Source organism: Leptonotus elevatus, chromosome 13 (genome assembly GCF_054856555.1).
Source record: "Leptonotus elevatus isolate MCC_2025b chromosome 13, RoL_Lele_1.0, whole genome shotgun sequence".
NCBI classification, from domain to species: Eukaryota; Metazoa; Chordata; class Actinopteri; order Syngnathiformes; family Syngnathidae; genus Leptonotus; species Leptonotus elevatus.
The window spans coordinates 12,194,255-12,208,152 of record NC_141251.1 but is presented as its reverse complement, the minus strand read 5'-3'; the positions used below and the strand labels follow the sequence as shown (position 1 = coordinate 12,208,152).

General features: G+C 38.5%; 1 protein-coding gene across 5 annotated transcripts in view; it reads left to right on the top strand.

Annotated features, from left to right (window-relative positions):
- The window catches only part of ate1 (arginyltransferase 1), a 39,882-nt gene that overhangs the window by 8,041 nt on the left and 17,943 nt on the right, over positions 1-13,898 (top strand). For 2 of the 5 annotated variants that reach the window (XM_086092399.1, XM_086092398.1), the window contains 4 exons: positions 242-370; positions 1,591-1,719; positions 5,341-5,373; positions 9,917-10,098. In XM_086092399.1, coding sequence (XP_085948525.1) covers positions 242-370; positions 1,591-1,719; positions 5,341-5,373; positions 9,917-10,098 — 473 coding nt within the window. The remainder of the gene's footprint in view (positions 1-241; positions 371-1,590; positions 1,720-5,340; positions 5,374-9,916; positions 10,099-13,898) is intronic. The other 3 variants (XM_086092402.1, XM_086092401.1, XM_086092400.1) reach the window with 2 other exon arrangements.

Genomic DNA, 13,898 nt, shown 5'->3' with positions numbered 1-13,898 from the left:
AGGAAGGGCTTTTTATACGAGCAATAACTCTATAGTAGAACAGATAACAAATTATTGACTATCCAAGAATGGCAAAGAGTGTGTATATGTGCTAGTGTGATTCTAATGTTACAATGCCTTCCTAACAATCTCCGAGTTGTTTCATTTTTTAAATATTGTACCTGTACTATTTTTTTGTCCCCCTCCCCTATTTTGATGTTAACTCTTTTCTGCCTTTTTTTCATTTTTTTTTTTTTTGAAGGTGAGGCTAGTGCGCACCAATCCCCCTTGCCCGCAGTTCAAAGCCTCTTTCGACGCCTCCTACCAGGTGTACAAACTCTACCAGATGGCAATTCACAAGGACCCTCCTGACAAACCCTCGGAGAGCCAGGTCAGAGGGTGGCAGGCATAGGTCAAGCTGCTGTTGGCCTTCTCATAGCGGGTGGGAGATGATAGACATGCATCCAGAGGGACATTAAAAACAACAATAATAATAGTTATAATGATCGTTGTTTTTATTTATATAGTAGAATCATTCCCTCTTCTGTCTTTTAAGAATCGTTTTTATTTAAGAGAGAAGTATTGTCTCTACTTCACTTGCATACAAGTGTTCTACACATTTAAGGTGAAGACTCCATGGGAAATATCAAAGATGTCAGTATAAGTGAAAACCATTAGGTTTCACTCTGAAATCACGTGTATGTGTCAAAGAAAGACAATCACAAAGGGAGATAATGAGGTGAAAATGTTTCCATACGCCATGGTTGAGAGCAGTGTTTCTTCAGGTGTCTTGAGTTGGCCTTGAGTCAGTCGGTAGGGTATTTATTCTAGTCTGGTTTTTTAGGGGTGCCTTGACAGCCTAGCCCTCCCAGTTTTCACAATGTAATCTCATCGGTGCCCCTTTCATCACCAAAATTCAAGATATATTAGGTAGATAAATAACGGATTATAAAAGCGGAATAATAAATTATTATTAGCACCTTCTACTCAATCATGTGGGGAATGTTAGTCCATACAAGTAAGTGACACTGAAAGGAGTCGCAGATTGGGTGCCATGCTGGAGTCATGTTCACGGTCCACTGCACAGTCTTTGTAAAAAAAAGAAGGGTTATTGCATTTTGATACATTTGATAGGCTTCCTTGAGAGGGGCCAAGGTTATGTACAGTAATTTCTGGACTACAAACCGCTACTTTTTTCACTTGCATTCGACCTTGCGGCTAATAAAAAGGTGCGGTTTATCCATCAGATCACAAGGCGGCGCACTATAAAGGATGCTTATATGTGTAACAAACTCTAGTATTCCCCCTATTTAGCTAGCGCGGCTTATGGTAGGTGCGCCTTATAGTCCAGAAATTACTATAGTAATTCGGTTCAAGAATGTGAATGCTCAGTCTGTGGAAAAAAATATTGGGCAAAGCACTAGCCTCATCTTCAAGTTGAATCTTCCAAGTGTGAGCTATTTAAAAACAAAGTGCGCAATCAGTCTGCTCTCATTTTATTGCAATCATTTGTACTTTTTGTAGAGCAATAAAAGGAATGTACAGTACGTCAATTGCGGCTGTAACCACGAGGCCCTCATTGCTTTCCCCTCTTACACTTTGTGCTTGAAGGTGAGGCTAGTACCAGTCAGCTTTGAGGACCCCCAATTCACAGCATCCTATCAGCAGTCTGTGGCCCTGTACACCCGTTACCAGATGGCCATTCATGGGGATGACCCCAGCGAATGTAGTGAGAGTGAGGTACTGGATGAGTTTTTATTCTGCACTCTCTGTAGGACATGTATACTTGGTTTTAATGTGTAACTATTAACTAAACATTCATTGTGGCATTGTGACCAACTGTTTGTTGGTAAAGAAATCCAATTGCATACTTGTGTACTTTTTATTGACTTTTTTTTGGCTCTAATTACATACTGTAAATTAGTGAAATTCCATTACATTCATTCACTGGTATGAATGATTCAATTAAAAATAAGTCTCCTAATAACGTGATATGTATAAGACAATACTGTAGAGTGAATACAAAAATTTACCATAGGGCATTATTCTAACCAACATTCATCTTATTTAAGAAACAATTTTATCTTTACAACCTGGGTGCGTGAGCCCCCCCAAAAAATGATATCAAAACATTTGTTATTGTTTGTAGCAGTGTGCAGTATGTGTTCACCTTCCGTAATAAATAAAAAGCGGAGAAAATAAAGTCAAGTCAGGATGCAGAAATGGTAAACTCTTTCCACAAACCTGAGTGGGCCAATTGTCCTTGAGGGCTGGAAAAACAACTATCTCCCCAAACTTTCTGCCAGTAGGCCTCAGTAAATGACTGAATTCTTTGTCTTGTAAAAGTAAGGTAATTCATTAATTGCAAAAGTGGTATGATTTAGGAAGGAGCCACTGGTAGATTCTTTCCTAGTGCCTTAACACTGGCACTTGCACCAGCATCAGCTCAGTTTTATAACCGTAGTGATCAGAAAGGTACAAGAACATGATGCAAAAACTTTAAAATTGAAAAAGAACATTCTGTTGCTGTATAGTGGTTGTTTTGACTAACTCAATGTTGGAATTTGTTGATGTTTCATGTGCCGGTAAACTTCTCTGAAGCATCTTGAAAAAGTGCATTGTCAGCTACTAAATCAATTGCATTCAAGGCGGATCCAACTGATTGACCATTGTGACTTTTGTAGAATATATATTTTTTCTCGTCATTTGCACACATGTGCATGTAATTTGACCCATCACAGTGACGTGTCTTGCTCCATGAACCGGGGTCCCCACAGTGGCAGGGTGGCAAGACGATCTTAACCACTTGGCCCCGGCTGCCGTTATAGTCGCTTATTGTAAAGGTTGCTAATGGGATGTTACAGAGTTGTCACAAATGGTCTCAAAGCCCTTGTCAAACAACAAATACATATGAATTTTCATACATATTTCTAACCTAAAGCACTACAAAATACATAGTTCACTTACTGTATCTACCTGTGTTGCTGAGCTGTGACGGGCTTCCAGCACATGTGGCTTTCATTGTCAGAAAAAAACAAAAAACTGTAAAATCTGTATTCCCCGTTCTTGGAAAATAATCTTAATTTAAGGAGGTGCACATGAAAGGGAGCAAAACCTTTAGGAATGGTGACGATAAGGCGGATCAGTAGATGGGGTGTGGGAGAAAAGAAAATATTTAATTCACCAAGATTATCTTTGTAGTGTGGGTGTTCAAAGCTATAAAGATACTGGTTTGTGCCTCACTGTTATATGGCACATGTAACAAAAACATTTAACTTTGATATGGATATGGATAGCAGAGTGTATATTATTTAAATGTTTATTTTGCTGTTCTATTTTACAGTGCAGTGAGCAGTATTACACTAGACATTCAACTTGGATGAGACAAATCCACCACTTCCACTAATATTCGACCTTTGAGAACTGCTATGGCTCTGTTCGTAATATGTGTTTTTAAACCATTTTGAAAACACACACTTATTTTAGAGCACAATTGTGCAGGGTACAAGAAATTAGGTTGAAACAAATGAGTGTGTTTATATGTACCGTATGTGTGCATTTTAGACTCTAATCGTGTGCAGATGAGTGTTTACTGTAGTAAAGGCAACAAAATAGGAAGTGATGTGCTCCATGTGTTGCCAACGAGAACGTTCCGGAGGGTACTTGAGACACAATCTGTTTACAGACTATTGTGTGGTTGCATCAGATATTGTAAACTGAGATTGCATTCACATGGTGTTGACTTGCTGTCAACAGGCCTCGGAGACTGCACCTGCATGTTAACACTGTCTACAGGTTATCCTTTTTTTTTTTTTACACACTTAGTTCATGCCAGAAATAATGCACCCCTGTTAAGTTTATCCAATTAGAACTGAATATTGTCCACTAACCAGGCAGTGGTTGCTAAATAGGTGGAAATGGTGGCAAGGCTGTGTTGTATGTAGATGGTTTTAATTCCTCATGTTTTCACATGCACATCACCGCCTTAGTGAAAATTTATTTCATTCACACCATTCACACAGCCAATAATATTGCATCAGGGCATGTCTTGCTTAGAACTTAAATAGAATTCATGATAACGCCTGGCTATATAATGACGGCCACCCCCCCCCCCCCACACACAAATAGAAAGAAAAAAACAACAACCTCATACCGGTGATAAGAAGTGGTTTTGAAACCTTAACGTTATAAAATTGATGTACAGGTTTACCCTCTAACCGTTAACATTCCTATGTGGAACAACTATTTAATGTCCGTTTAAGCATTTTTCTTCTTCCCACTCCTTTTCAAACATGTTAATGATAGATGTATTTTTTTAGTTATTATTTTGCCTTCATTCATTCGCAGTGTGAATGTGTGAGTGCATGAATAATGTATCCATTCCATTGTAAAGCGTCTTTGAGTGTCTAGAAAAGCGCTATATAAATCCGATGCATTATTATTATTATTTATTTCTTCTTTTTTTTTTGTATTGTTTTGATTTGTTGAGTTTACTGTTTTTATTATCTAAATAAAGATTTCAATCAATCAAACTTTGTCAAGAAGCATGGGCGAATTAGCTTATCAGCAGGCAAGTTTTAAGACCAAAACTGCAATTTTTTTTCCTATTAACGTTTTAATACAAATAGACTGGCAATGTAATATGTATTTATTAGTCCATGACGATAACAAGCACCACCAGTAAACAAAAAAAACATTACGTAGTCTTCTATTGTGCATTTTGTTTTCCTAATAAAAGTGTGAAGATCATCCACAAGAATTACAGTAATGGATCTGTTTAACGACATTTTATTTGGTCAAGAATGGTTGAAATTTTGTGCGTCAAGGGGTTGTCATGAGGGCTTTTCTGTTACTGCTTCTTTATAGAGTTATATCCTCATCATCTGCAAACGCTGCTCTCAATCGTGGCGCAAAACATTTAAGTGAACACATGGGGGGGGGGGGGGTGATTGCAACTCTGGAATCCGGCTTTGACAACAGACATTTCAAAAAAGCATTATCACTCTCTCTGAAGAAATGGCAACAATTATTGTCCCTACCAAGTATCTAGAACTAAATGGATGGAGAAAATAGAAACCAGGTTGAAACATTCCTGACTTGTCCTCTGAACTTTCACTATCTCCTCTTATCTAGTTGGTTGGCCTAAATGTTTTCATTTGTGTAAACAGTATTTTCTTTTTATGGCCCTTTTTGATTGTGGGGGTATTGATATGTAACACTAACACTCTGGTAAAGAGAGCACGTTAAAATGCTGACTTATTTTTATGACAGTAGTAGAAGTATGGAAGACTTTCATGTATTGATTTTGACATTTTGGTGAGAGTGATAACTCACTTTTTTCCCCTCTGCATCCCACTCTAGTTCCGGCGATTTCTCTGCGATTCTCCATTAGAGGTATGTACTGTATTTCCTTTGGCCTTTTCAGAGTTCTCTATTCAGTAAGTCTCCTTTTAGCATTGCTTTTTATTTTTGTACGCCACATTATTTTCATTATCAGAACAGAGTAATTAAAATGTAATTTCCTTTTCAACTTTTACATATTGAGCCACTCAGCTTTTCTCTCCATTTTCAAGCCCTCCAGCTAGATTGAGTGTGTTTAAGGGATACAGGAAAGGGGTTATTTATTTCATATAGGGGAGTTATCGAGTAGAAGACTGAGTTAAAGGTTAAGTTGAAATGTGGTGTCCAGATTGCATTGGGATCAAAAAGATGCCTGTATCGAGCCCTACTCTGCCCTTGATAGAATTGGACACATTTCCTATGTGGATCAGTTTCCAAGAAATGGGTTTTGGGTGTTTAAAGGTCCTTGAGGCTGGGTGTGATCTCAGGGAACTTTTTTTGTTTTTTGTTGTTGCCGTACTTGAATTAAGTGTAATTGCACATCCACTACAGTAGGTGGCAGTGGTGCTCTGATTATCAGAGAATGCAGAAGGAATATTAGCTCATCTGCACAGTTGTACTTAGAACAAACTTCTTGAACTTCAACCTCGGGAAACACCAGTGGACATATTACCTCAGGTCAATTACACAAACACTCAGACCCAGGAAGGATACTCGGAACAGCAACTTTAATTAGGTTGAGTTGAGGTGCACACAAATCCCTGTACTTTTGCACCGTGGCTTCCCTTGGGTCTTCCTTAATGAGCATCATTAGCGTTTGTAGGGTACAAGCTTTTATCACCTCGTCAAAGTTGGCCACGCACGTTGAACAGCCCTTTCTGTGCACACACTCTGCGGCACACCCCCTCGTGTGCTGCTTTCACTCTCTTGACTCTCCTCAGATGGATTTAGCATGCCATCCCTGTTGCCAACTTGTTTTTATTCCTGTCTCTGATCTCCCACCCGGTCCTCCCCACTCATGTCAGAGTTATTGTATGTGGCTTTTCTGTTCTACCTCTGCGTGTCAGGCTTCCATCTGTTTCCAATCTGAGGGCTATAAAAATACATACACTCACCACATGCTGTGTGTGGTTCACATTGTGTTGGGTTTCTTCTAATGTATGCAAAAACTATCATTTAATGGCAGTCCAAAAATTGCAGCGCTCTCGTATTACAACAAGATGTTGTACATGTTTTAAAAATACATTTGCATACTTTGTGCTGTCTAACACTCAATTCTATATCAGTGCCTATTAATGTGATGAACAGCAGCCATGCACGCATCATTTCACATTATGCTTGTGAGGTGTGAGATGGTGTGTGTGTACAGGCCAGATGTTCATATTGTGACTGAAGGCACCTTGACTTGACCAGTCAATGAAAACTCCTATCTTTTTAGCCAAAAGTTGTTTTGACGCTGCTATTACAAGATTGAAAATGTACTATATAGTCATTGCATAATGTACATATATATGTATTTTATATTTCACTATAATTGGAATCTTAAGCTTGGAGTTCTTACATTGTCACTTAGTGCCCAAGGGAACTGGCAGAATCCTCACGGTAGCATCAGTTATTTTTTACACTAAGGTGTGATTATGAGTTAATTTGATTGACAGCTCCCCAAATTAAAAATGCCATCATACAGTGATGGTCAACCAAAATTTGTGCGATTAAAGTTAAAAGATGAGCGCACAACCACTTCCTCACTGCCAAAGTGTACTGGTCACTTGGTCCGGTCTGTTTGGCCATATGTGAGTGATTTTGGGGCGAATGGGAAACTCTCGGGCGGTTTGAAGTGTTCCAGAGAAGTTTAGATTGTTACAGTGGCAAGGACGCAAGCATTTAGCTGTCATGTGAGGTGACGTGCAGGTTAGTAAGAGAGCATCAGCCTTGAGCTTGGTGTGAACCTATAAACAAACAAATAGACCTCACACAACCATTACTTCTACTGTGCTTACATTCGCATATAATTGGGGTAAAACATGCACATTCAAAGTGGGGTGATGAAAATGTCTTTGTTTTTTTTAACACATCAATTACTGTACATACATGCACCCACACACACAGACACAAAGCCAAACTTTCTTGGGACCACTTACAAAGACGCCAGTGTATTTCATGGAACTCGTGCCAAGAAATAACAGGCTGCCTGCTTACACAGATGGACATTTAACCCAAATTTACACACACGCATGCACTCGAGTAAGCCCCCCCATTCATTGGCTGCTTGCCAGTTAGTCGACGCTAACAAGGAGTGAACCTAGATCACCACTTTAATACCGCTAGCTGCTCTGATATAGATCCCAAAACAATATGCATTCACTTGTAAAATAAAATCGAGCAGATTTTAGTTGATATGACAGGCAAGTAACAGGCCTATTTCAATGCAGCCATTTTGACTTGAAATGGTAGGGAAACAAACTTGAAGCTAATTAGATTGCTGAAAGTTTTTATTTTGAAGGCATAGAAACTTGTGAGATTAGCAATCTGCTTTTCTGACTAAAAGTGCATATACACAAACGTAACATTTTTCACACCATTTACATAGCTGAAACCATGATGGGAATATTTGTTGTTCCACGTTGAATTTTTTTCCCCCTCCGAGCTGCATTAACCATTGCTTTAAAACAGTGGTTCTTAACCTTGTTGGAGGTACTTAACCCTACCAGTTTCTTACAAACATTTACCAAACAATTTTTTGAAAAATAAAACATGGGTTTATGGGTGAACAAAATGAACAGGGAGAGTAACTCTGGCTCTCTTCACTTTGAATTCCGAAAGTGTGTTCTTGTATTCCCCATATCCATGCAGCTTAAGGAATTTTCCCTTTAGTTTTACTAGATTGCTAGTTGTGCTGGACTAGATTTGCTCAATTTGGAAATCATGCAATTAGGATGCTGACTCCCATCACTCAATACAACTCTATAGATCACATTAAAACAACCACCACTGTTTCCTTAAGATGGAACCCAGGTGCAGCTGATTGAATGAAAACAGCAGAGGCCCATGAATTGAACCCTGTGGAACCCCATACATTCTGTTATACATATAAATTAATATTGCACATATTCGTTCAACCACTTTTTTGCTCGACAAACTATAAAGGGGTTACAATAATAAAGAAATCACATGACGTACCAACACAACAGCCACAAGTCGACTACTGAGTGCCCCAAAATCCCTGCAGCACAGCTCGTAGTGTAGTGCTTATACAGCTCCATGCATTTTTGGGGGGGTTATTATGCGACTTAATTACATGTTAAACAGTATACACAGTATGCAATTCCAGACGCAGTTATTATAATTTTTTTTTTATTATTACTATTGATAATTGCCAATGAATGAATCTACAGTATTTGCAGTCTTACATTGGTAAATTCACTTCCAAGACAAAATTCTATGAAACACTATACAGTTATTGCTATTTAAAAAAAAACAGTGCTGCTGTAACAAAAACACATTATATTAATATAAAAGTACAACGGCATACTTAACCCAGTCATAACTATTAAATTAAAATTGCATTGAAAGCATACACATTGGTGAGTGCATAACTGTATTGATGAATGACAATGAGCACTTTCTCATGGACTGGAATAATCCAAACATTTGTTCATGAACGTAAAGCTTTTGAAATTACTCTTAATGAGGCAAGCACACTCTTAAGCTCCTTTGATAAGCGACACACAGCATGCGTGCTTATTATATTGCGCCGTACATTATACACAGTTGCCATACTAACAGATTAGACACAAGAAAGCATGTGCCTCATAACCCACATTATTTGATACCACATGCAGTGAGCAGACTCAGACATACAGGAGAAAGTTTGGCGGCAAGCCACAGCTGGCTGGTAGAATGACTTCTTATTAAAAAAAAAAAATCTCCCCTGGAGTGTTTCTAAAGCCAGCACCAACTATAGCTATTGCACCCATTCCACATTTGGGAGCTATTAGCAGCCTGAAAGTGGCCTGGCAGAATGGTCTTTAAAAAGATCTGATCCTCATATAATACCTCTGTACAATGAATATATATATATATATATATTTACAAATCCATTGTGATGGTGTACAGAGGTATTATTATTATTATTGGGCATATTGTTAGACTGCTAAGGGGTCCTTGTGGTTTAGCGTCAGGCACATTGTTGAACAGCTAAGTGCCAGTATTTATGGAAGTAGTCACGGTAGTTACAACGGCACGATAATCTTCTTAAATCCACTGTGGTTCTTAGCACTGTACGTTTTTCTTTGCTGCCATTGGCACTGCTGTCTTTCTTTGGGCCCATGTTAAAGAAAATTGTGTACATGTTTTTTTTGTACATAAATAGAAATTAAAATAAGAATTTTCTGTTTTTGGAGCTTGGGAACAGATCAATTGCATTTACATGATTTCAAATGGGGAAAAATGTTTCGGAGGTTGAACAATTCGAACTTTGAACATTTCACAGGAACAAATTGTGTTCAAACTCCGAGGTACCACTGTACATACATACACTATTTTGGTAATGGCCATGTTTTCTTATCACCTATCCACTTTCTTTATTCTATCCCAGGCGGAGTACTCGGTTGATGGGCCCGAGATGGGTTACGGCTCCTTTCACCAGCAGTACTGGCTTGATGGCCAGATAGTGGCAGTGGGAGTGATCGACATCCTGCCGACCTGCGTGTCATCTGTCTACCTGTACTACCACCCAGACTTTGCCTTCTTGTCTCTGGGCTCCTACTCTGCTCTCAGGTTGGTTGTCAAAGCTCGCATTGGTTGCGCTTAGCACTTTCACTTTAAAGAACAGTTAAATCAATCAATTTGCAGTAAAACATGTCTGGAAATGACATATTGCATCTGTAAAATGTCGCAGGAGATCATTTCTAAAAGCATGTCTTTTATTAGGGAAGTGTCTTTTGCTATATTTATCATTCCCATTTCTTTCTTTCACAGACCGCCTCTAAAATATTTGATTTGAAACGCTATATATACACATTATACACAACTTACTGCATATATGTATGTGTATATACAGTATGGTGAGGAACATTCCTCTGTCTTCACATTTGATTAACAAAGGCAGTTTTCCAATTGTGGTTTAGCTGGCGACAGTTTTCTCTGCCAAGATGAAATTAGAGCACACCTATTTATACACTATATACACTACAGACGCATTTCTGGCAATTCCGGTGAAATGTACCTCAAAGTGGGAAAACGTTAAATATTTCACAGATGTGTGTGTGTGTGTGTGTGTGTGTGTGTGTGTGTGTGGGGGGGGGGTGGGGGGAGTGAGTGTGCATGCGTGCGTGTGTGTGTGTGTGTGTATACTCCACAAAAACGCGAGACCAGTTTGGACAGGTGGGAGTTGCTCATGTTGAGGGGTCACCTTGGTGATTCAAAGTGCGCTGCTTCCCATCACTTTTTATTTTTTAGTCTCAATTAGAATTCAAGACTTAAACAAAGTGATTGGGTCTGGAGGAGGTTTTGGCGAGGAATTACAGGAAGCCCACTGGACTGAAGTTCTCCTGCTTGTTTTCAGACACCAGAGCACAGATCTTTAATCATTTTGACTCCTTGGTCTACTTGCCCTGGCGGTCTGTGCCCAAAACTTCCTGTTCAGAACACATAGTAACCAATTGCAATTCCTGTCAATGGTGTGTGTCCATAAATCCTAAAAAAAGTCTTACATTTGATTATTCAAAGTTAAGGCCTTCTTATTTTAAAATCCTACTTAAACCTCAACTTGCCGTTCAAATGACACAGGCATATTGATATGTTGTCAAAACCTTTTGAACAATATTATCATTAGTATGCGATTTTCAAATACCATAAAATAGGTTTACGATGAAGTTGACCCCCAAAATGTCTTTACAATAATATGTTCTATGCGGCCCGCTAGTCTATACACACAATATTTTAATTAATCTTGCCATTTGTAGAATATGAATGAAGCTGTTGTAGTTATTGTAAAGATTTTTTTGGGGTTGACTTCCTCTTTTAAAATTGTTTCATGTAGTATATAAAACTATCACAAATTAATGCAACATAAGATTGTGCTTAGATCATATTTGTCCAATCAGAGGTCTGACCAAAGTACCTTTTGAAAACATATGTGTGCTACTTTGCATATCCAATGAGGGAAAAGTGGACTAGTGATTTACCTGGTCATCTTAACAACACTTGACAACTTCTGTGAGCACAAATAATTGAGTTGTTGCACAAATGTGTAATTCACATTGGAAACTGAAGAGGGCGGTATTGAGTGCGTTCTTCCATGACACCGCAACACATTAGATGCCTGAAATGCAGTATGCAATGTAACACAAAGGTGTTTAAATTTCCTTACACTTTCTAGTGACAATCTTTTTTATTTATTTTTAAAGATGTTATACTTATTATACTACAGACATGTGTATACACACTTTTCTATACAGTAACAAATAATTTTGGTGCTAATGCCTCACTATACAATACAGTGAAAATATATTTTTGGATAGGATGACTCATTAACACATGTTAACTTCTGCAACATTTGTCACTCATCCTTGTTACAAATCTGTCATCTTGCAATGCCCTCTTCAGATCCTCCCAGACATTTTAACTTGGATGTAGATGTAGCTTCTGACAGGACAATCACAACACTGGGTTTGGATTTACATACAGTATTTTGGGATCATTGATGTGCTGCAAGGTAAAATTCCCTTTCTTCATTGGAAGGTTTTGGGCTATTTTTAAATATTGATACTTGAGGTCCTACCACCTTAACGCTTCTATTCCAGTTAAAGATAAATACTATATAATGCTGTGACCACCATGCTTCGTATACTGTGATTATATTGCTCTCGAGGTCAGTGATTTGCAAAAGCGAATCATCCAATTTCTATTTGTACAGTATACTGTATGCCAGCAACAGATAATGAGAGGCAAAACAATTAAATGCTCTAGCACTCGATGGCAGAAGGTACAATTAACATTTATGCATTTATACACGGTATCTTTGCATTCAACTAAGCAGACCCAGATTTCACACTGAATAAGTAAATTTATTAGTTTAGACCAAATCCTAATTTCAGTATCTGTGTGTGTGATTTTTTTCAATTTAGTTTTATTTTTTACATTCTTGTGTAGTAGTGTGCTGTGATTTGTTTTTTCTAATGCAAAATTGTGAAAACAATACTCAAGGTGATCTTCAATTTTCTTTCCAAAATACGGTAGATTGATGCACAGACTGGTCATCATCATCTCTCTAACTTTGATACCATCCAACCCAGCTAAATAAGACACGTTGTCGTTTTTGAAAATGTAAATATCTTTTAATATGGCCGTTTTTCCTTGTTCGTATGAAGCTGCACCTCCCTCTGTGCGTGCGTCTGTGTGCGTCTGCGTGTGTGTGTGCATGTGCGTGCACTCATCAGGGCTTGATAATTGGCTTGTGCTGGAGTGTCAGATGGCTGAAGAGGGGATAATAGTAAACTCAAGCTGCTGCCATTGGGGTGAGGTCGGGGGTGTGAAGGGTTTAAGAGAAAGGGGGGGGGGTCTGCAGGGTTTTTTTTGTGAATGGACCCCTTGCTTTTCTTGATCACCCATCTCCCTCCCCCTCACTCAATTCAGGCCTTTTGTGGTAAGGGGATGGGAACCCAGGAACCTGGCAGCAAGTGGGTGACCTTCTAGCACCTCGCTGTTGCTGCCTCTCCTCAGCCTTCTTTTGGCTTTCTCCAAAATGCTCTTTTATATTCTCCTCTTGCTCTCTCTCCACTTCGCCCTCTCCCTCATGTTCCCCTGGCCTGCTTTGTCCCATGTCTTATTTTTCCAGAGCATCTATTTTACGTTAAGGCCTCTTTCTCTCATTCTAAAGTATTGAAAGAAAGCGAATTATCCCCCTTCATTTGGGTGGATGAAAGGTGATGGAAGGAAGGGTGAAACAAAAGGAGCTGGAATGTAGTTATGGAATGGCAAAGGAAATGGCAGATGGAAGGAGAAAATGGACGGTTAGCAAAAGGATGCAATTAAGGAAGAAACTGGGGGAAAATAAAGAAGGCAAGACATTTACTGTATTTGAAGAAGCTATATAAATCTCCTTTTTTTTACCACCTGCTTTTGTGCTTAACGACTCAGTGCCGTTATAGAGAGAAGGTCATTGTTTTTGTCTAATGAAATGAGACAAGAAAGCTGCCTCTGAGTTTGGTTGTTTACGTCCTCAGGTTGGGGTGCTGGTTTTAAATGATTTGGACAATTCTATTTCCTAATATCGGCATGAAATGCTGTTTGAAAAGGCGCACTTAGGTATTGCTGTTTGTATTTTATCATTTAATTTGTAGACATAATTTGTTCACAGGTATTGTTTTTTTGTTTTTTTTTGCATTTGATGATTTTATTTGGAACATTTTGTGTTTGGTTCAAAGAAAATCTTATGTAAGGATCACATGAATATAAGTGTTTCACAATTTTCTTGCTTAGCAATGTAATCACTACCTGGTCGATTAAAGCACAGTAATATAGTATGATATTTCAGTAATGTAATTCACAATAATTCAATAATGCAAACTGCAGTT